At 42.1% G+C, this 22,541-nt stretch overlaps 3 protein-coding genes across 7 annotated transcripts; 1 reads left to right on the forward strand and 2 right to left on the reverse strand.

Moving 5' to 3' along the window:
• Window positions 1-890: 890 nt before the first annotated feature.
• On the reverse strand, window positions 891-5,159 carry LOC117791013 (doublesex- and mab-3-related transcription factor A2). The gene is made up of 4 exons (XM_034630642.1): window positions 5,013-5,159; window positions 4,838-4,939; window positions 4,341-4,764; window positions 891-2,230 (listed from the first exon to the last, which is right to left on the reverse strand). Exons 1-4 carry the CDS (start codon window positions 5,157-5,159, stop codon window positions 1,377-1,379), a joined length of 1,527 nt encoding a protein of 508 aa, XP_034486533.1. The 3' UTR covers window positions 891-1,376.
• Window positions 5,160-12,356: 7,197 nt separating this feature from the next.
• On the reverse strand, window positions 12,357-21,936 carry LOC117790163 (protein RUFY3). 5 transcript variants are annotated; one of them, XM_034629482.1, is made up of 7 exons: window positions 21,536-21,936; window positions 20,822-20,829; window positions 20,665-20,736; window positions 16,037-16,470; window positions 15,722-15,972; window positions 15,214-15,649; window positions 13,785-14,982 (listed from the first exon to the last, which is right to left on the reverse strand). In XM_034629482.1, the coding sequence occupies exons 1-7, from the start codon at window positions 21,793-21,795 to the stop codon at window positions 14,464-14,466; spliced, it is 1,980 nt and encodes a 659-aa protein (XP_034485373.1). In that variant the 5' UTR covers window positions 21,796-21,936; the 3' UTR covers window positions 13,785-14,463. The 5 variants fall into 5 exon arrangements, with proteins under 5 accessions (XP_034485369.1, XP_034485372.1, XP_034485373.1 ...); XM_034629478.1 differs by lacking the exons at window positions 13,785-14,982; window positions 21,536-21,936 and adding exons at window positions 12,357-13,202; window positions 13,587-13,684 and having other exon boundaries at window positions 20,176-21,010; XM_034629481.1 differs by lacking the exons at window positions 13,785-14,982; window positions 20,665-20,736; window positions 20,822-20,829 and adding exons at window positions 12,485-13,202; window positions 13,587-13,684 and having other exon boundaries at window positions 21,486-21,926.
• Window positions 16,617-19,585, forward strand: LOC117790165. Its single transcript, XM_034629483.1, has 6 exons — window positions 16,617-16,860; window positions 16,936-18,588; window positions 18,635-19,017; window positions 19,069-19,222; window positions 19,280-19,392; window positions 19,451-19,585. The coding sequence occupies exons 1-6, from the start codon at window positions 16,632-16,634 to the stop codon at window positions 19,499-19,501; spliced, it is 2,583 nt and encodes an 860-aa protein (XP_034485374.1). The 5' UTR covers window positions 16,617-16,631; the 3' UTR covers window positions 19,502-19,585.
• Window positions 21,937-22,541: the final 605 nt, after the last annotated feature.

Genomic DNA, 22,541 nt, shown 5'->3' on the forward strand with positions numbered 1-22,541 from the left:
TTTTGAATAGATCGGATCGGATAATTAACTCAAATGTTGTTCAAGATTATATTTTTCGCAGCCTAGAAAGAAGATGAACTCAACTGTGTTCGTGATTTTTTTCACAAAATTCAATGGCAGTAAAAAATGTAAAAGTGGGCAGCGTTATTTTAATTTGTCTGCTTTTTTTTATTAAAAATTGGATCTATATATACATATAAAATTCTTTGTCCTCACACATGCATTCATTCATTCACTAACTGAGCATTGTACAGGCCACACCGCTTGGCGTACAAGTTTGAAATTTTGGCACATTACAACTTTGACAAATTCATCGTGGGATAAGACGGCATTTTGAGAAATTGGACCTATATCATACGTGTCTATACGTGTTTATGAACCAAAGAGACTGTACCAGGGTAGCTGTAGTCGAGTTCTCTTAACTTAAACTTTCTTATTTGTTTGTATAACTTTTACAGATCATTTTTTTTACGAAAATCAAGGACAACTTTCTTGACAATCCCAAATTTTTGACGTATTAATTGGGAAATCGTTGCTGAGTTCTCAATTCTATTATGCTGTAAGATCGATGGGGCCATAGAATGTATAATTCATTATTGCAAGATGCTCCCGGTCTTCTTGTCCTGCAGCTTCCGTACTTAAGGTGATCTAAAACTACCTAAATCTTATGATTTAACTCAAAAAAAGTTTTAAGCATCCTGTGTAGATAGCATTCGTCTTACACATCCTTAAAGATCAGGTATTCCATTAATAAATACTCCAGTACAAGTATTCCATTGCAGGCTAGATTTGTAAATTTTAGATCCCATTATTGTTCCAAGAAAAATGTCGTGTAATTTGATTTATTGAATTTGTTTTTAAATTTATTAAATACTTTAACACAGTGTTTGAAATGTATTATCTAATACATAGTACGATATATTTATATGGTATATGGTACATATACATAGGTATCTCAATAATTATATATATATTTATATGTGGTTCTTTACACAATAATCTCAATAGGTTTAATTTTATCTAATCGTATCTTAGAGCTCTTAACATATGGTACAATACTTCTGAGTGATAAACATGCCGGGTATACAATTTACAGTTATGCTTAGAGGGTGATTCGCTGGGTACACATACATACATACATACATACATATGGGGATATATAGATTCTAGGATAAGAGTATAGCTAGAGTTACAATCGCATACAAGGATCTTACGAACTACAATAATGAAAACCAATTGCTAGGCTAAGATTCGGCGATTTCTCTAGAAGAATGTTTACAATATACCTAATCCATATGGCTTGTGGCTTTCAGCTAGGGCTCAAAGGGTCGGAAGACGACAACACCGCTGGCATTGGCGTTGCTGTTGCTGGAGCCTCAATCCTGAGAGTCGCCTGCATTGCTGCTGCGATCCATGGCAATGCCACCGGCGCCATTCGATTCGGATTGCTCGATATCGGGTGTGCTCAACACTCCGGGCAGGTAACCAGTGCCGGCATAGGGGGCAGAGAGGAAGCGCTTGGCATGCGCCTGCATGAACGGATGATAGCGATGCGGATGAGTGGGTGAGCCAAAGACCGCGGGCGGTACCAGCGGCGAGAAGGCGGACTTCATGGGGAACGGCGGCGAGGGTGGCACCTGCGGCGGCGGCGGTGTCTGCGTCAAATCCTCGCCAGCCAGCATACACTCCATGGCTTGGAGCACGTCGCCGCGAAAGCGCTGCATCAGCTGCTCCACATCGCTGCGCCGTCGGTTGGGAAAGACACGCATGAGGACATCGATGGGGGAACGCTGCTGTTGCTGATGCTGCTGCTGATGCTGAGCCTGCGCATGTTGTGCCAAATGCTGGGACTGCAGCTGCGACTGCGCTGCCGGATGATGGGCGGGAAGTCCAGCGGCGGCCAGGAACTGCGTGTGATGATATGGCATAAAGCCCTGGGCATGTCCATTGCCAAAGGAGCGCAACAGATGCAAATTCTCGGCGGGCGTGTTTGGCGGCGAGTTGCTGTCCTCCTTCTTGAGGCTCAGATTCTCAGGTGTGGCCTCGTCGGGAGCGGAATCCACATCCAGATCGGACTCGGGTGAGCTGGGCGGACCGGTGCGGGCAGGTGAAAGGCTAGAGGTCAAATTGAATAGGCCGGCGCCCTTGGGCCTCGGGCTGCTGGGTGAGCCGGATTCCGATCCCGTGTCCGGATCGGTTTCATTCGAGAGAGCGGCGCCGCGCTTGGAAACTGCAAATGAATAGAAACGCAGAGCCAGAGCCGAGGTTAGATCAGGCAGGTAGTTGTGGGAAACTGTGCGGTTTTCCACTTGACAGGGCAAAACAAATAAAAGTATCGAATTGTGCGCAGAGGACATAGAAAAAGAAAAATTTTAAATGAAAATACAAATAGAAAAAAATCAAAAAAAAACAAAAAACAAACAAATAAACAAAATGTAATCACGGGAATCGCAAACACAAATGGGGTTTGGAAATGGAGGAGAGGATGGTGGAGAGGGTTCGTTGACATGCCAACCCCAGAGACAATGGGATGAGTTATGGACTGCAACCTGTACCGAAATGAAACAAGTTATACGATATTTTTTTTCTATTTGATTTGCAGTTGACGAAGCCGCAGTGAAAATTTAATTAAGTTGCACCCTGTCGATTTGTAACCCTCGGTTCTGGTATACCGATACCGATACCGATACATTCCTCTGGGCACGAACTGGGACACGGACACCTGGTGTTGCTCCTGCTGCTCCTTCTGCTACGTTTCTATTTCTGTGATGAAACTCAAGCGTGAAATCGTCTTGAATTTCAGTGCAAATAAACAGTGAACTACTTAAATGGACAGGTTCGATTGATTCGCGTGAGAATCCTTGTGTGTTTTCTTTTCTCGAAACAATAAAGGCAACCAAATCAAAAAAAAAATAACCCCGAAAAAAAAGGAGCAATAAAGAAGTCCGCAAGTATTGCGAGTCTCGTATTACGCCCTCAGTTTGGAATTGTCTTACAAGCTGACAATGTAATCCACATCCAAATTAGCCCATTGACTGGATAAGTATCTACTGATAGGCTTAAAAACTGTTCAATATGTTGCTTGAGCGATTTATAGGGATGATACACCAAGGATGCTAATGTGTCGAATAATATTGAATTCTGTCAACTTTTGAAATTACTCTTGAAGATACTCTATATAGGATACACCCGCATAAAATGAGCTTTTACATGGAAATGAGTCGATCAAAGAAATCAAAAATCAAATCAGTTGAATTATAAAGAAACTGTAGAGAGAGAAACGCATTTCTTATGTTCCATTTACTATTATGATAAAATCTATTCGGTTGGAAGAAAAAATTATAGCATAAACTTCATTTTTTCATTGCTTTCAAATGTCTAAAAGAATTTTGAGATGTTGAACAAAATTTAATATTTATTAAATTGAACTAAAATATCTTTAAAATAGATTTAAGATACAAAAAAAATTGTTCCAAAAGATTAAATCTCTGACGTTTAAGGAACACAAACATTTTGAACGGATGTTTTTAAAAACATTTCTATTCAAAATCTCTAGAGATTCCAGGAACACACTTGTATATAGTGTTTTTATTACAAATTTCGACAAAAAGAAAAAATTTGCTTACTAAATTGTGCAAAATTAAAAAATATTTAAAAAACAGAAATTTTATTTTTAGTAATTTGAACTAAAGTTGGAACCAAAAACTTCGTCAAAGTTTTGTACATTTTCAGCCTGGAATTTTATATTATTTTCAATTTTAGCACAGAAAGAAAGGTGAAAGAATGTAAATTTTAGAAGTTTTTAATTGAAATTGAATACTTTAATGTTTTAAAGACCGCTTAACTAGCCAACTCCTTGCTTAAGAAATCTCCTTAATTGTTGCAAATTATTTTTCTATTTACTCGCATATTAAATTTGAACTTGTGAGGTTTGAAAAAGCGTTGAGTTTAACAAAGTGCAAGGCAACGCCTTGGCTGGGAACTCTTTGTGCTATAAACACCTAGACCCACACACACACACTCACACACACTTAAGCAGTCAAGCACACACACCCACACACACACCCACACACACATATGCAAATGGGGAGTGTGGCACTTTATGCTCCGTTGCGCTTTTGACAATTGAAAATAAAAATTATGCTGGTATTTCTTGAACGCTTTTTTTTTTTTTTGTAAGACTTTGAAGCGCTTTCGGGGATGTGGCCACAGACGGGAAGGGGAGCGGGAGTTGGAATGGGGTAATGTCACACATCAGCTGCACTGTGAAGTGCCTGTTGTTGTGGCATGATGAGCAACAGGGCATAAATATAATAATTTCATTTTTTAGCAGGACTTACCAGGACTCTCGTCCAGCTCGGTGCGCGTGGGTGAGAAGCCGACGCTCAGGTGCTCAGATCGTGTGCGTCCATCCGTGTCGGATTCATTGCCATTGTAATGTTGCGTCGACTGTCGCTGATGTTGGTGCTGATGCTGATGCTGATTATGCTGATTATGCTGATGCTGCTGATGGTGACCGGGCGTGGAGCTGGCCTCATAGCCATCGCTAGGTGGCGACGGAATGCCGCCATGGAAAACGCCATTCTGTGTGGCAGCATTGCCAGCTCCGGCGGCTGCATTGCCGCCACCATGTGGTGGACTGTGTGAGGTGGGCGTGACACTGTCGCTGCCATTCTGTTGCCCCGAACCGGGCACCGATGTGTACAGCAGACCCAGTTCACGTGCCTCGTTCTCCTCCTGCGCCTGCTGACGACGCAGGGCAACCTGGAAACCAATGGAAGCGGAAAACTAACTGATTAGATGACTATGCGGCTTGGCACGACCATTATTAACCCACCTGTGCGGCCATCACACGTTGACGCTCCGCAATGAGCGTGCACTTGGCACAGACGCAATCCCGCCAGCGGCAATAGCGTTTGTGACCCTTCAAGGCGCTGACCTGCAAGGCAAAACAGATGACAATCTCGTTAGTAGGCGTCCCAAGAGTGCGGACAGGGATTAGGTACACCTACCACGCCATGGTTGCGACAGCGCGCACATTTGGGAGTACGTTGATAGCGCTCCGAGGCGGCGCGCAGAAAGAAGGCGGGCGGCAGAGCGCCCAACACTGGATGCTGGGACATTAGATTCTGCATATCCACGCCCGACGGTAAACTCATCCTGCACACACACAAATGTATACGATATTCCACACACTACACACACACACACACTCGAACACTCTTTGAGAGTTTGCTTTGATCGGTTTGCTGATCTTTTTGTATTTGTATTTGTCATAAACAATTTCGTTTGTTTTTTAATTTCAAATTTACGCGCATCTCTTGCGACGTAGCGATTTCGATAACGATTTCGATACAGATTTCGGTAACGATTTGAGAAACGATTTGAGTAATGATTTGAGTAACGATTTGTGTAACGATCTCGTGTAACGGTAACGGTAACGATCACGGCTGATGGAAAACAACACGCGCAGTGACGACCATGTCAGACGGAACACTCGATTGCAACTGAATCAAGTTGGGATAAATCTAAAGCGGGCAGCAGCCACGACAGCGACAGCGACAACGGCTCTGACAGCGGCAACAGCAGCGACAGCATCAGGGCAAATGGCGGCAAGCGGCAACATTTACCAATACAAAAGCCGCACACACACACACACACACACGCACGCACACATGCACAGTGTCGGGGAGAGGCAAAAAACGAGGGTTGCAAATACATATACACGCACGTACATAAATGGGACATTCAGAGAGTGTTGCCACCACCTTTTGTGCGCTGCCTGCGTCGGCGTTGGCAGCAGCAGCAGCAGAGCCAAGTCAGCAACAGCGACGGCAGCAATTAAGAAAAAAGTTTCAAAATCTAATTTGGTACTGTATACAAATTTGTGCACTCGAGGCGACGGCAACGACGACGATGACGACGACGGCGACTGCGGCAGACGCGGCGTATAAGCAACGTGCAATGTGGAGCGAGTCTGGTGGTTGGCTGTGTTTGTGCTGCTGCTGCTGCGACGGATACTACTCCTGATGCTGGTGGCAACCGGGGAGGAGATGGTTGTGGTGGTGGTGGTGGCAGTGCTCATATTATTGCCTTAGCCGCTGGTGGTTGTTTGAGGTTTCTTTCATTTTCTTTGTTGCTTTTGTTTCACAATTTCTTTTTTTTTTTGTTGTCGTTGTTGTTGTTGTTTTTTAGCTTAAGCTATGTGTGTGTGTGTGTGCAAGAGAGCTTCGTTAATGGAACAGCCAACCAAAAACGTTGTTGCGCCTCAGCAGCGATGCGACCTCGCCGCTGGTTGGCATGGCAGCGTAGGCGATACATTAACACACACACACACACACACACACTGTGAGACACAACTGACACAGTTGGCATACAGTATTTGTTGTTTCCTTTGCTTATGTATAAAACTGACAGAGAGGATGGAGCAACTTAGGAGGTCAACTGTAACCTGGACTCGTCTGAATCATTGTGCAGCTGCTCTCAATGTTAAAGCTGCTTGGTTTTTTATTTTTTTTTTTGGCATGTTGCCACCTGCTTTTCATTTTCAGCTGCTAAAAAGAATGGCATCAAAGTAGAGGGCAAATAATTGTTTATTGTTTATAATTAAGAAATGTTCACTCAACTGAAAGACTTGAATTCTAATGCATAAAAAGAAATTGCGGTTTATATTTTAATGTAAATAACAATAACTATATGAAGTAGTAATGAAAGAAATGAAATGTAAGTACTTAGATTGTATGAATACCGTTGACAGCAGTCGAGAAATGAAATAAGTTGAGAATTTTTATTACTTGAACCAATTACATTTCCAATTATTCGCTTAGTGTTACACTTATCATTTTATTGAAATGTTGCATGTATTAAAATTTGTTGAAAACACCTTACATAGACTTTACTACTTTATGCTTTAATATCTGCAAATTTAAATTTTACAATTTAAGTCCGATAATATAAAAAACCGTCTATTTTCAATAACAAGCCTAAATGCAACGTTAATAATACAAGTTAATCGGCGTAATTTATTTAATTTAATAACAAAGTTTATTAAATAAATTGAATACCAAAAAGTCTTTCCGATGGCTTTTATAGAAGTTGACGTTTAATGAATAAATAATAAAAATATTTACAAAACAAGAAAGGATTATTAAATACGGGGTATGTAAGTTAATGCTTATTCTGATTTCAACTTTAGGCAACATTTTTCGGAATTGAATTTAATTTACCTATACCGATTTTCATTTAAAGCTGCTCATCTTAATTTAGATTAAGTGAAAAAATTTAACAAATTAAATAGAAAAAAAATTATTTTAGAAAATAATTTACATTTAAATAAATACATATATTTTTTTTTTTAATTTTAAGGAAAAGGTCTTAAAAATAAATGTGTTGGCAGTCAGAGTCAAGAATCGAAGCAAGAAGTTTACAATAATACAACAAACAACTTAAAGCTGTTTGTATATAAGATGTCAATGGCAGGGGCTGTGTGGGGCAATGGCGGCGCCAGTGGGTCGTATTGGCCTATTAGAATGTTACAAAATTATTGCAATTGAAACAAACAGCGACGGCGACGCCAGCAGCAGCAGCAGTAGCAACAACATCAGCAACAACTTCAAACCAAAAGTCACGTGTGCGACGGAAGCGGCGACATTTTCAAAGCTCTGCGCACATTACTCTCTCTCTCTCTCTCCCGCTCTCGCTCTCTTTAACGCGCTGCACGTTTTGCGCTCTTTATGTAAACTCCGCCTACGCGCAGAGGCGGAGCCAATGCTCGCACACATACACATGCACACACACACGCACATACATACACATGCAATGAAAACACAAAGCGGCTACAATGTTGTATTTGCCAGTTGGTCCAAAAGAAACAAGTTTCCAAACTGAAGAGAGGAGTAAAATAGCAGCAAAGTGTGTGTGAGAGCGGCAGAAGGACAGCCAACTGACTCTCTCTCTCTCTCTCTCTCTCTCTTTCTTTCTTTCTGTCTATCTGTGTTGCTTTTGCGCATACATATACAAGCACAAAGTCACTGGTCGTTGGCAACTGTAAATGGCTAGAAATTGTTGACTTTGTTGTTGTTGTTGCTGCTGCTGCCAGTTCTAGCGCGTTGCTTATTTCTCGTATTTTAACTTTGTTTAAAGTGCGCACACACACACACACACACACAGATATATGTGCTGTGAGCTGCTGGGTGGCCACTTAAAAAGTGTTTTTACTGGGGGCCAAATATGCAAATTAGTTGGACCGCACTGACAACTTCTTCAACCAACAAAAGCTGAAACATGTCCATTATGTCGTCGTCGTCGTCGGCTTGGCCGTCGCTCTTCATGCATGAGCTGGGCTCCACATCAGCGCCGAGGGGGTAGCCACGGGGTACCAAATGCGGCGGCATAGTCCAATACAAACAATATTCGTAATCATCAGCTACCACAGTCAAGGCGTCAATCAGTAACCAGTAACCAGTAGCCAGTACACTACAACAACAAAGTGTGCTTAACAACAATAAACAACAACGGCAACTTAAACAACAATAAAAAATAAAAAATACTCACAATGGAATGATGAATCTGATATGCCCTAAGTGATCAGTTGAGTACAAGTACGGAAAGCATTTATTTTAACAATTGAAAAACATAAATTACAAATAAAATAAAATTAGTAGCTCAGAATAAAAGAAATTATGTATTAAATTTTAAATAAAACTTGATAGTTAATGAACATTTGTTTTTTTTTTTTTTTTTATATTAAAAAATGATTATAAATATCACTTTTGAGAAAAAATGATGCGGTTCTAATCAGAGCTGGGAAAATTAAGAAAATAAGCTAATCCAACCTAATTAAATAATGTAGTGTTATTGAAAATTTGTTGGAAGCTGTTTAGTTTTATTTTATTTAGTGTCAACTTAGAAAAGCTGACATAAGTTAAATAAAAATTATGAAAATAAATTTAAAATAAAACTGAAATAATAATAAATAAAACAACAAAAACATGCGGGAAAGGCTATAGTCGTTACCCCGACTACAGTAATACCCGTTACATACTTTTATGAGCTTTAAGGATTAAAAATTGGCATTGCTGCCGTTCTATTAAACCGATCTTGTTGTGATTAGGAGGGATGATAGATAAAAATAATAGAAAACGTTAATTATGTTAAACAAAATAATAGCAGAAATAGTAAAAAAATTAAAATAATTAAATTATATATTTGTGCATTGCTGGAAGACATCACAAGATATATATCACAATATAATAAAGACAATATTTAATCACTATTTCCAGTTCAGGTTCTATTTATTGAGTGAAAGCTTTAACTTCTATCTTTTTAATCCTCTCTAATCTATAGAGAACTGGTTAACTAATAAACTGTTAATACTCTAGTATTAGTAATCTTTAAGAGAATCTTTATGGACGCATTTGGATTCGTGTGACTAAAGTTAGTCATCATTAGCTTGGTTAGATGTGAATAAGATAAGAATCATTACAGTGTAATACAAATAAGTAGCCGTTACTCGCAAAGTGCTGGTGATGGTCATGAAGAAGGTTGCTGGTGACGAAAGTTGAAATCACTTGGGGATCATTGCTACTTGCTACTTTACGTGCCCCCTTGACGGCTGTCGGTTAACTGTTGACTGTTGCCTGTCGGCTGTTGGCCATGTCTCTTTGCTTTTGATGCGTCCGACGGGGCGAGGACCGAGAGTCAAGTGCTCAAGTGAGCAGCAGACTGCAAGTTACGATGAACTGCTTCTGATTCAGATGTCGAGACAGTGACAGATACGGATACAGATACAGATACAAAAGGTATAAAGGTATACGAGTATGGTATGGCATGGGCTAGGGGCTTGGCGGGGCACTTACTGAAGACGATTGAGAGACAAAAGAAAAGTGCCTTAAAATGTTGACAAATATTTGCCATGCATTGGCCGCAAAATTATTTGATCAAGACCACCGAAAAAACAATATGTATACAAAGATCTTTGTGTCTTCTCACTGAACGTAGAGGAATGAAAAAAGAGAGAAAAAAAAAGATTGTACAAAATTAAAAATGAAACTTGAAGACACGCGGCTAATGAGATTTCCTTGCGTCATTGCCTCATTCATTCATTCCGATTGCGAATTGTTTGTTTTACGTTTTATGATTATTATTGTAGTTGTTGCTGTGGTTGTTGTTGTTGCTGCTGCTGTTGTTGCGCAGTTGAACTTGTGTTTTGATGTTTATGCATCTTGTGTCGCATCCAACGACAATATTTGAGCAATCATTTAAGTGCGAGGACTGCAGCGAACATTGTCTCTATTTTGAAAGGTCTATGAAAGGTACAGCCAAGCCACCCAAAGCGTAACCCCCAGCTCCAAAACGCTTTCCATTTGGAGCTGTCAGCGGCAGGCATTGAACAAAGCCACTCCAAGTGGACAGGGGCGAGAAAAAAGTTAATTTAATTTCAAGTGTGTGCAACAATTGTTGGTCTGCGCTTATCCTTTTCAGCCGTGTTGCCGTCGTCGTCGTTCTCCTTGTCGTCGTATCATCATCATGTTAATAAAGCCACAACCCTCGTTTCAGCTTGAGCCTCGGCGTGGGACAGTTCAATGTGGTTTTTTTTTTTTGTGGCCTTTGCTGATTGTTTTACAAGACCAGGAACATTTGCTTTCTTAGTTGCAAACTGTGAACATTTCTCCTTCGACTTATCTTTGACATAAAGAAATCTCATTAAATAACTTCCGGCGCTTTCAAGTCCTGCCAGCCAGCATATCCAGCATCTAGAAAGCTACAAGCTGAAACTTTGAACACTCTCTTGTATTTCTCGTTCTCGTCGTTCAGCGAGCCATGAAATTACATTTTGCTTCTCTTCCGTCTTAGACGATAATATATGTATTCGGTACGAGTACAAGCTGATTTTTCAGAGGGGAAGCACCGTGAAAGTCGGAAGCCATTTTCATCTACCACGTGCTGCTGGCTAGCGAAGGACGAAGGATATATACAAGTATTGTGAATTCATGGAAACGTGAAATTTTCTTAAAAGTTCACAGAAACTTTTGTGTTGTTTCTTGTTTTCCTGCCAAAGTTGTTAGCTGAATTTCCTCGAAGATTGTCGGGTGTCATATGCAGATCCTATACATATGAGCCAGGCATTGATGAACTCTAACAATTACGTATTTGTAAATGTAATCGAATTTGCAATTTGTAATTCCCTGTTACATGACACACGCCAAAAGCAATCCTTGGAGATCTGTACTAAAATTGCCACTACAAATCTGGCAAAAAATAACACCAAACCGGAAGCTCAGATTTCAAACAATTGCCGTGACACAAAATGGCTAAAAACAAAACAACATTCACATTTATACAATATTGCGAATTCCAGCACAAAATCAAACTTGACACCCTGACGTAAATGGTCCATTATAGGATCGTTAGCAGGGCAGGACGATGGGATTATGAACCCGTAATTTGAGCTGGCCACATTACTCAAAACAAGGTCGCAGTTCGATGACTGACTTTGGCTATGACACGCACGGGTCTTGAGTGTTAATATAATAACACAATATTGTACACAGTTTGTATAATTTTTTAATAACAATCAGGAACATGAAGAGGCAACGCCCTTTAGCCTAGCTCTCAAAACTCACAGCCATTGTTTGGGTACAAACACTGTTTCCGATTTCGAAGAGCTACCCGGAAAAAAAAACTAAACTGAACCCAACCCCGTTATCTAACCCTCAGTTAGGAGAGCAGAAAAAACGCCCCTTTGACAATTTGGTGAGGCAACTGTTATTAGTTGAATCTGCACATATGCCTGGGCAAAGGGCGCGTGTTTCCCAGCCAAACACCGGGTTTATATTCACTCTCTCATATTATGGTAATGACAACTCTTGAACGGCCGTGGGCTGTATTTAGTTGTAGACGCTGCCAGCTGTGAATTTTATTTGATTTAATTAAAAAACTATGTGTATAATGGCCGACAAACTGACAGTCATTTGAGTGTACCGTCGATGCATGTCCACTTTCACTGCGGCTGACGATATTAATTTTCAGCTGGTACATGGAAAACGAGTACGTTATAACGCGATTAAAACGATAAAAAATTGTATCTATAGTTATTTATTATAAATAAATTAATGAAGACAGATTAAAGGTATTAGTTTCAAGTATTCGCTGCAACTTTTGAATATTAGCGGCAACATATAAGAACTGCATTATCGATTGCGATACTTCGATAGTCGATACATTTAACAAATATACCAGAAAAATACCGAAATGTTAAGTGCCACCCAGACCGACCAAAAACTGTTAAGTTAACAGACTACTGTAGTTACAGCTATTTTAATTTCAATTAAAAACAATTTGCATAAATAATAGAATTTCAGTATGTAGAATGTTTATTAAATTTTAGACAAGGTTGTTTATGTAAAATGAAAACATGCTTTGAAATTTATTGCCAATTGGGAATGTGTATGCGCGGTCAATTGTCAATAAGTGGATAACTGTATACATATGTAGACTCGAAACAATATTTATTTATAACAATTGCAAATATATCGTACTTAGTATGCACATAAAACATTATTATTGATCATTTCCCAGTGGAAGCGTAGCAGGCGTCACAAACTCGCACAGGTCGGCCAGGCTGTCCCTGGGCATTGAGCAGGGGCAGTGTGTGCTCGGAGCACGCCTTGCAGAAGATCTCGCCACAGCTGCGACAGTGATGTTTGCGCCGGGTCAAATTGAACTCCCGAGTGCAAGCTGTGCAGTGGGTAGCTATGGAATCGGGAGCCCAGATGCCAGGGCTGCTTACTGTTTCGGGCATTGTTTGAAGGGATTGCGATGAGCCGGACAGTAGTTGTTGCTGACGTCGTTCGTTGTCCTGGAACTCGGATATCTTCAGTTTGCTCACGCTCAACTGTATGCCAAGCTCCTCGAGCGTCGTCTGAGCCTCAGACCATTGTGTTCGCACCTTTTCCAAGTCAAACTTTAGCTTGTCACTCTTCTGTTTCTCCTCGTTGAGCTCTTTGACACATTGTTGCAGCGTTGCAATCTTCTCCTTCAGTTTGAGCTCCTTCTCCTGCAAAGAGACACGCCAGTCCCGTTCAATGCGACTCTCAGCCTCCGCGCGAGCAGCCCGTTCCTCGCAAGCCGTCACTTGGGTCTTTAGCGTTTGTGAGGTACTCTTTAATATTTCACCCAAGTTGCTCTTATCATTAGTCCATCTGGGGAAAAGGGGTAACAATTGTTTCGATTAGACATGCGCTCAAAATTGGAGGCGTTTTAAATAAATTGTGATAATAAATAACATCTATTAAACGCTTCTTATCTGACTGACGCATAGTTTAATATACTTTCAATAATTCTTTTATTTTAAAAGAAGAGTTAAATTCCAACATATGCTAAAAAATAAGGCAGATTGATAATGTTTTCTCTAATTTTTATTCTGTAACGGAGAAATTGAAAATTCTCTTATAAAAAATAGTTTGTAAGCTGATTTCATGACTGATTTTATCAACATGCTACCAAAACCCATTATAATTAAATTAAGCGATTTTCCTAACTAAACTTCACATTCTCGCAAATAAAATCCATCAATTCCATCTTACTTTTTCTCTAATTGTTCAATTGTGCTCGCCATGTCTTCCTTTTGGCACTCTAATTTGCTCATTAATTCCGTTTTGTGGGTCAGCGAAGCCTTGCAGTCCTGTCGATAAAGATAAGATACGGGAATCTTTTGTACAGGTTTTCTTAGAAGAATACAACACACATTAGCCATAATGAAAGATTGTTCAAGGATTAATAATAAATGAAACACTAGAGTTAAGATAAGTTTTATTTCTTTGGTTTGGTTTAGCTAGAGTTATTAGTAGTATGTGTGTGTGTGTATGTGTATGTAGTCCCTTTAACATGTAAGTATAGATACATATTTATATAATTACACTGTTAGACAAGCAAGTTGAAAGTACATATGCGTATCGAATATCATCGGGTTTAAGTATAAGTACATATAATATAATTATTCAGCTCTATAACTGTACATACGTACGTACATTACATACTAGTATAATTTGGAATTCTTTATTTGGGGAGGAAGGGTATTCAGCTAACAGCTTATAATTTTTAAGAATCTTCAACAACTTGTTACGATTATTATATATGTATGTAGTTCTATATCATATGACTAGGGAATCTATAAGCATTGAAGGCATCGTACATTTATGTAATATCGTATATAAAACATAGACTCGATAATATTTATTATTGTTAAGCAGTTGCACATTGAGTTCCGATTAGGTTTGTTTTGTAACTCTACAGGTGACAGCAGGTCGCCAGATCGAATCAGGAACCATAACATAGTGCTTGTATATAGGGCTGTCTATATGCATGTACATATACATATGATGTAGTCCCAGCACTGGTCATAGATTACAGAACTTAAGTAAATGCCTTCTCAACAAGTAATTAAAGCTACATCTAATGACTTTAAGTATTGCCCAGTGTGTCCTGATCCTGGGACAGAGCGTAGTCACTGCGAGAACCATCGCCGCCGACCTTGAAGTGCTGCGTTAAAGCGGCAGCTGCCTCGGCCAGTTCATCGTTCAAGGATTTGGCAGATGTGGGCGTTTTGATGGCCACCGGCTCTCCAGGGGGCAGCTGAGATTGGAGCGGGGGAAGAGCACCACTCGCTGGTGACTTGCGATAGTTGTTGGGATTGAAGGGAGGAATGCCGTCCATCTTGAGGTGGAGTCGCTTCATGGGTGGCCCAGTGTCCTGTTTGTGCTTCTTGGTGAGTGCCTCGAACTTCTGCAGATTTTGTAGACGACGTCGCGTGTTGGGTGATCGATCGCCGCCTGCTGCGGAGTTACCGCTCATCTGGTGCTGATCGCTGAGCTTGGACTCGTATTTCTTTTCTAGCGATTGTAAAATGTTACCAATTTGTGAGGCTTTCGTTTGCAAACGAGAGACCATCTCGCCTTTCTGTGTTAGTTCATCTTCACATTCCTAATTAAATTTTAAACGAGGGGGAGTAGTTATATATATTTTTTTTTTTTGTCAAATTGGCCAGGCTAAAAGAAAATAGCCAGCTTACGATTTGGGTCGAATTTGTTGAAACATTAAACCAAAGACAGCAAACAAACCAATAACCAGCGACCAAATGAGTTGATGATGATGAATGTGATCAGATGAGGAGTTTGGTTTGATGATGCTGATGATCTGTGAGGGGATACGCACCTGCAGCTTGCGATACATCTCCAGATTGATTTGCTTGATGTCATCCAGTTGCCTGCGCAGCGACACAATCGTGTCCTGCTTCTCATGAATGTCCTTCTCCAGCAGCTTCATGGCCATATCCGACTCGGCCTTAAGCGACACCTGCAACTTGAGCTCCTTGTCCAGTTCAACATTCTTCTTGCGCTCCTCGGTCAACTCTGCGCTCAGAGTCTCCGCCTGCTGTGCCTTCTCCTTCTCCTTGTCACTGCCACTGCCACTGCCATTGGAGCTGCTGTCCGAGTGACTCTGCATTGTCTGGGTGGCCGACTGACGCATGGCCTGATTCTCGGCCTGCAGAGCCAGTAGACTGTTGCGTGCTATGGCCAGATCCTCCTTCATCAGGGCATTGGTGGTGGTCAGGGACTCGACCTTGGCCTGCAGATTTCCAACGGTTGCGCTGAAATGCGTGTGGAAATACATTACTTAGATGGATCCATTCGCCGGGCATTATAGGACTTGCTAGACGCACTTGAGATGTCGATTGAGCTCCTCAATATAGTTCTTCTGGTCCAGCACGGCAATCATATTACCCTGTCCAGTCGCATCCATCGGTACAGGTGGTACATTGGTCTCCTCGTTAGCCTCCGCCTCGCGGGAACTGGAGCGCAGATAAAGTGAAAAGTCAATAACACCCTGCTGCGAGTCCAGATCCTCCTCCTTGACGCACAGATTGCAGTCGATGACATTGAGACCCACCAGAATGCCCATTATCACAACAATCTACAACAAGGCAAGGGGAACGAGTTACTAATGGACAAGCTGGCCGGGATTGAGGGCCACAGACCTCGTCACTCATCATGAGCGCATGTGGCTCATAGTAGTCATTGAGGGAGTCATCCCGATGCTCGATCAGAGCCTGCAGGTAATCGGATAGCTTCTTTTGCATCAAGGCAATGCGCAGCCAGGCACGGGCTCGACCAATGTGGGTGCGCACGGTGGGCAGGTCACGTACACTGGCCGTAATGTCCTGTGCCTCAGGGCAATAGCTTTCGACACTTTGCAACAGATCCCAGAGCTCCTTGCGAGGTCCCAGCAATCCCTTCTTAGGCCTCAATCCATGGCCTAGCACATGCTCGATAACAATGAAAAAGTGCTGCAACGGCAGGTGATCCGAGTCCAGCATTCGTCCATAACGCAACGATTGCTCCAACAGCTCCTTGACAACCAGCTTGCATATGTTGACCAAATTACTCCGCTCGATTTCAGCCGTGTCGCGTGCTGCAAGAGAAGTAATCGGCCCAAGTGACGGTTTAGTGTAACGTTTCTGGCCGGGATTGTGGCTAACATGTGTAACTACATAGCGAACACGAATTTAAGATCCAAGTTATTGTCGAACCGGAGCATTCTGCTTCAAATACAATGAAAACTCAATTGAAATTATGAACATTTATGTGCTGTTCTCGTTGCTGTTGTTTCTGGCGCCCGGCGGTTGTCCCATCTATAGCATCGATCTGTCAACACTGGAGGTACCCAATGACTTTCAAAATGAGCTGACGCTCCAATCAATGCTGTCGTCCGAGTTGCATCAGTATAGGAATCGACTGAACTCGAATTCGAAAATCAATGAATTGTCGGCCGCCCAGCATTTCGAGCAAGCGCATCCCCCCAGTCCAGAGGATCTGCTCGAGAGGAATGAGCTAATGCGCAGCATTGAGGACCGCATCAAGGCAACCTATTATGCAGCTGCCTCGCCGGATGAACTGGATTCGGACCTGGAGACAGAGACAGAGGCCGAACATCCGTCGAGTAAGGTCTATCGTAGCGCCAGCGATGAGGCCTCATTTCTGGGCACAAATCTGTTTGGAAACTATCCCAAGAAATGCTTTTCCGCGGAAGACATTGCCCTAATGTCGGCACGCAAGGATTTTGAGATTCTCATACCCAAATCCTATCCACAGTGTCTGGTCCACGACGGCATTGTCTACACCTTGATGAAGTATTTCAACAGCGTCAATCAGGTAATAAAGCGGGTGTCCGACCTGGAATCGAGACGCCTGCTCCAACGGGCTTTCTACGATGCCTTGGGAGGCTATCTGCGCTTCTACCTGCTGCCCGTGGCGCAGGTGTCCTACTACGCTGGACGCCTGAAGCTGTGCACGGTGGAGCGTCTGGTGGCGCTCTATCGTCAGTGTCAACTGGTGCTCAACACAAATGGCAATGGCTGGAGGACACCTGTCGCCGACGTGCTCAGCCAGCTGAAGAGCGTGCATATTAAACCCATTAAGCTGAACGAGGATCGCGGCAGTGAGGACGATGCGTCCAGCTGTGCATTGCTGGATCAGAGTTGCCTCAACGAGGATGCACAGAAGGAGCAGATGATAGTGCCCCTGCCGCATCTAGAGTCTGAGGATAGCAACGGGTTTCTTAGCAACATCTTTCTGCCCTTTAAGCATCGACGTATCTACAACCTGCGCTCTCCCGATGCCTCATTTATCCTGGTCAAGTTCTTCAAGACACTGATCAACTGCTATCGGTTTCAGGGTATCAGTCCGAAGACTTACAATCGGAAACTGCGCAACTGGATTCGTGAAAGTCTCCAATTGCATTATCGGGATGAGTCCTTTTATCCAGGTCTGGGCGGTGTACTGCAAATCTACGAGGCTCTTGACTGCTCTTCAAAGTCATCGGAGCAATCAGAAGAGAACGAGGAGCCAGTTATTGGTGAAGATGACTGCAAGGACTATCAAAGTTCCCTCGATGATGACAACAAAGTAACCGAGAACGACAGCAAGCGGAACAACAACAGAACTGAGCGACTTCATAAAAGCAAAAAGGATAAAGACGCTGCGAATTCCCGCAAAGAGAGCCGATCTCCTCGACAAAAGCTCGGTCCACGCGATGCCTCCGACCACAAGGATGGCGAAGAGGTGAAGAAGAATCTGAATGATCGCAACGAAGAGGAGTGCGTGGATTGCAACGATGAGAGCTACGTGGCCTACATTGCCGCAATCTTGGGTCTGCTCCTGTTGCTTCTGCTCTTGACTATCTGTTGTTGCTTGCAAAGACGTAAGAAAAAGAGTATTAACAACGTATTAAAGGAGCAGCCGAAACCAAAACACAAAGAGAAACCACACGAGAAATCATCGGATAAACATATCGAAGATGTAGAGGCACCTCCGCCCAATCCCAAATCCGATGACGCCAATCAAAGTTGTTGGAGCAATCTTTTCCGTAGTCGCAAGAAAAAACCGAAGAAAGACCGGAAGAAGCTTGACGAAGTAGATAATACGAATCAACCGACTCCAGGCATGGGATTAATAGGCAGTCAACAAGACGATCCGTATCCCTACCCCATGAAATTGGCCAATTTGGAAAAGTTTATTTCCCGCAAAAAAGGTAAGTACGAAAAGAAAAACTATAACCTCCTCACTTCTAAAATCAGCCTTAGCCTCAACCACAGAGCATAATTATGAACAGGAGTCTATGACATCGACTTCATCGCTGGGCTATCAATTCCACAGAAAGTTTATACCCCTCAAAATGAGTCGAGAGAAACGAGACGAATATTACGCCAAAACGGAGAAAAAGCGTTCCAAATCGGCTAATAAACAGTCAAGCTGTGTTTATAAGAAAGAACGAGAGCGTGATCGGTATAGGGAGGAAAGACATCAGAAACCACAGACTATATCTGAAGAAGAATTGCCGGAGAAGAGGGAGGCTGCTGTGAAACCTGTTAAAGAGGACGACGGTATTCGACAACTTTATAGCCATAGTAAACATAAAAGACAGGAGGGTGGTCGGACCAGTGTCAGTCACGAAAGAGAGGTAAGTGATCTATTACTTAAGTAATTAAAGCCCCATTCTAATAAAGACTAGGTTGAACCTTGTGAAAGTGATTTAAGTAGCAAAAGCGATTACTCCAAAAGCATTAGTAGCCCAGCTAGCAGGAAGGAGTCTTCGCACGACAACGACCATGAAAGTCAGGACCGACAGACTCCCGCCAAGCAACAGAGGACAACTGAAATGAGTAGTATGTTCCCAAGTAGATCTTTACCTACAACACTTTAAGTCATAAACTCATTTACAGCGTCTAATCCCAGCAGTTCGATAGTATCAAACATTTCCGAGTCGCAACCCAACAGCGCAGAAGCTGTATCAATGCCCCTATCCTCACCAGTTCAGTCAAGAGCTACCTGTCAGGTAAGTATCGTTAAAATCTTCAGTAAAGGATTCTCATACCTTATCTCAACCTTTTTAGTCGTCTATGTATGCGGCCAGCTGGGAAACATTTGAAGAAGACAGCAAGTGAAGAGCATTTGCCTGTCGCCTATTTTCCACCCTATTACATTGTTTTACAAATATATTTGCTTAATAAAGTTCATTGCATGTTTAAGCTGCTCTGCCTGTACAATGATCTAAGATTAGGACAAGCGCCCTCGAGACAAGAGAGACGACAAGACAAAAGTGTGCACAAAACATAATAATGCAGCAACATAGACATGAAGATTAGCGTTAGTAAAGTAAAAGAAAACAAGAAATTAGAATAAATCTATTATTAGCTATTTTTTCCATATACAGTAACAACTCTGTCTGTTTTTGAATTGAAACGACTTAACCTCACTTCATGCAATTGATAGGCGCAGCCAACTTAACGTGCTTGCACAATTAAGTCAAGTTGCCAGATTGACCAAATGACCAGTCTGGCAATGCCAACAAACAAATTCAATTAGTGTGACAAGGAAAGTGCGCAAATGTTAAACAACAACAAACTACAAACTACAAAAGAAGAAGAAGAATAATATGAAATCAAAAGCAATGCAAATTAAGAATGGGCAAGAAGCAACCTACAGAGATGCGACCACTCAGCAAGTGTGCCACCGATGAGGCCCACATTCTTGTGTTGCTGATGCGGTGCCGCTAGTGCATTTGAGCCGACGACGTCGCACAGACGACGCCCGATTAGATTTTCAATTGCCATAATACCATTATCCTCGAATGTGCTGCCGCCACTTGCCGTCGATAGGCCCGAGAATCGTTTGTTTCGCTGCCCGAACTGATGGTTTGTCTGATGACGCTGCTGCACGAAGCCACCACTTGTGGTACCAGTACCACCACCAGCAGCAGCAGTTACATTTAGCGCTGCAGCACCGCCGCCAACTGTCTTGACACCACCAGCCACATCAATGTCCTGTAGTTCCTTGAGACACAACCACTCGCCGTCGACGGAGACACGGAAATTGCACAGATAAATCGTGTCCTGAACTCCGCCGGCCAACTCCTCGTTGGTATTGGCATGCGATGCTTTTGGTAGTGCAATTGTGTTGCTAATGTTGTTGTTGTACGGCTGCAGCTGTTGCGAGTGCGACTGCAACGGGGGCGCGGGGGTGGGTGTGGGCGTCGCTGTCGCTGTCGGCGCCGCTGTCGATTGTGTCACTGTGGACGTTGGCTGCGTTTGTTGGGGTTGATTCTGACCCTTTGGTGCTTGTGCTTTTGATGTTGCTGGCTTTGCGCTTGAGCTGCTTGCTGTGGTGGTAGTTGTTGTTGCTGCTGCACTTGATGACGCAGCCGTGGACTTTGTGGACTTGCCGACTTGTTGTTGCATACTTTGTGGCGTTTTCTTTGCACCAACGGACGACGCTGTTGTTGTTGTTGGCGTTTTGATGACGCCTTTCATTTGTCTGGACGTACTTGCACTTGTCATCGATGTTATGGGCTTTGAACGACCACTGCCCAACACACTGTTGTTGTTATTGTTGGCCTGCGACAGTTTTGTCTTCTTTGCATCCTCGACTAGTCCACGCATCGTGCTGGCCTCCTTGCACCTACTGTGTGTCCGTTTCAATAAAAATAGATTGCCAAAAATGAGCGCATTGAACGTTTAAAAAAGCACTCTGCACACAACATACGTAAACGAATTGAGTTAATCCAGCGCTTTCCTCCGGCTTTCAATTGCGTGCCGTTGAGCACCGAAGTTCCGTAAACACTTAATGAATATGTTATAATATTTGTACTGTGAAATTATGACTAAAATTATACAATTTGCTGTTTTTTAAGTCGCTGCGATGAGTTATCCTGTTGTTGCGTTGAGTATGACTGACACAAAAGCTCCTATTGATTTGTCAAGCCCGCTTGGCAACGCAGCTTTTGCAGAGCTTTTCATGGGGGTTGTTCAAGATAACGTTTTGCACATTTTTAAAGACTCACAATAACTAAACATTCGATTTCAAATATGACACGTTTGTTTTTCTTAAATTTTCGCGCAATTAAGTAAATAAACAGTCGTTTGTACTCACCGGGTTTCTTACGTTTGGGATTGGAAGTGCCCGAAGGGAATGTTGAAGACGTCGCCACTGTCTGTGGAACTTCTGGGTATGTGGTAGTACCGTCGATAATTTCTGAGGCGGTCGCTGCGGCAGCGGCATTCGAGAATTGAGTTGAGATGTGGTTAAAAATGTGCGACGATATACTCTCAGTCCGGCGAAACGTGTCGCGCAAGCGATTCAATGATGAATTAGGCGCAGGCGTTATTGTTGGTGTTGCTGGCGAAGTTGACGGTGAATCGTCGCCTTTGTCGTGGCGCACCAATAAATCATCTGTACTCATCTCGCTTTATATCTTACACACATTCACTCAGCACTCACAATGCACTTTAATGCACATCTACTTAATTTTATACACTGCACTTATTAATATTTCTTTACAACACAAACATAAACAAAGCCCGACACCAAAATTGTAATAAAACTGAAACAGCTGTTGCATGCGACCAACCCCTCCCCCCTTTTAAGTGTTGTTTTTGACAACTTAGCATGTTACTGTAATGTTATTAACAGAGAGCATCTGATGTTGCTGTAAATTCATTTTTTCTCTTCCCATTTTCTACAATTTATCAAATAAATTTTAAATCAACAAATCTAATAAAACTACATATTAATATTGGTTATTATAATAATTGGTTAATAATGACACTGTCTATCGCTCGACCGCCACAATCTAACTTTTTCTGAACGATTCGAACCAAGAGAGTTCTGCGCACAATTTAAATGTGAACTCATTTTAAACTATAAAAAACTATAAAATGAATAATTGAATAAATAATTTAGTTTAAGTTCGAAGTTCGCAACTCCTCGAGGGGTGAAGTTGTAATACTTAATAAGAAAAGTTCTGAACAAATTAAAATAAATAAAAATTGTCTAGCTTTTTAGCTATTTTGCATTGCAATCTCAGCCATTTTTCGGTGCTTTCCAGCCAAAAATAAACAGCTTTTTTCATCTTTTAAGTTGGCAACACTACTGAGGAATGTGTGTGTGTCTGTACCGCACAACTCTATTACTCAGCTGTTCGCCATG

This window comes from Drosophila innubila, assembly GCF_004354385.1.
Source record: "Drosophila innubila isolate TH190305 chromosome 3R unlocalized genomic scaffold, UK_Dinn_1.0 2_E_3R, whole genome shotgun sequence".
Lineage (NCBI taxonomy): Eukaryota > Metazoa > Arthropoda > Insecta > Diptera > Drosophilidae > Drosophila > Drosophila innubila.

Excerpts from the sequence above, each read along its gene's own strand:
- LOC117790165 (XM_034629483.1), top strand. The coding sequence starts at position 16,632 with ATGAACATTTATGTGCTGTTCTCGTTGCTGTTGTTTCTGGCGCCCGGC. Across the intron at positions 18,589-18,634 it reads GTTTATTTCCCGCAAAAAAG|CCTTAGCCTCAACCACAGAG; the intron begins GTAAGTACGAAA and ends TTCTAAAATCAG. Across the intron at positions 19,393-19,450 it reads AGTCAAGAGCTACCTGTCAG|TCGTCTATGTATGCGGCCAG; the intron begins GTAAGTATCGTT and ends CAACCTTTTTAG.
- LOC117790163 (XM_034629478.1), bottom strand. The coding sequence starts at position 20,995 with ATGCGTGGACTAGTCGAGGATGCAAAGAAGACAAAACTGTCGCAGGCC. Across the intron at positions 15,973-16,036 it reads CGCTCATGATGAGTGACGAG|ATTGTTGTGATAATGGGCAT; the intron begins GTCTGTGGCCCT and ends GCCTTGTTGTAG. Across the intron at positions 13,203-13,586 it reads ATTGAACAATTAGAGAAAAA|ATGGACTAATGATAAGAGCA; the intron begins GTAAGATGGAAT and ends CCTTTTCCCCAG.
- LOC117791013 (XM_034630642.1), bottom strand. The coding sequence starts at position 5,159 with ATGAGTTTACCGTCGGGCGTGGATATGCAGAATCTAATGTCCCAGCAT. Across the intron at positions 4,765-4,837 it reads AACGTGTGATGGCCGCACAG|GTTGCCCTGCGTCGTCAGCA; the intron begins GTGGGTTAATAA and ends ATTGGTTTCCAG. Across the intron at positions 2,231-4,340 it reads CGAGCTGGACGAGAGTCCTG|TTTCCAAGCGCGGCGCCGCT; the intron begins GTAAGTCCTGCT and ends ATTCATTTGCAG.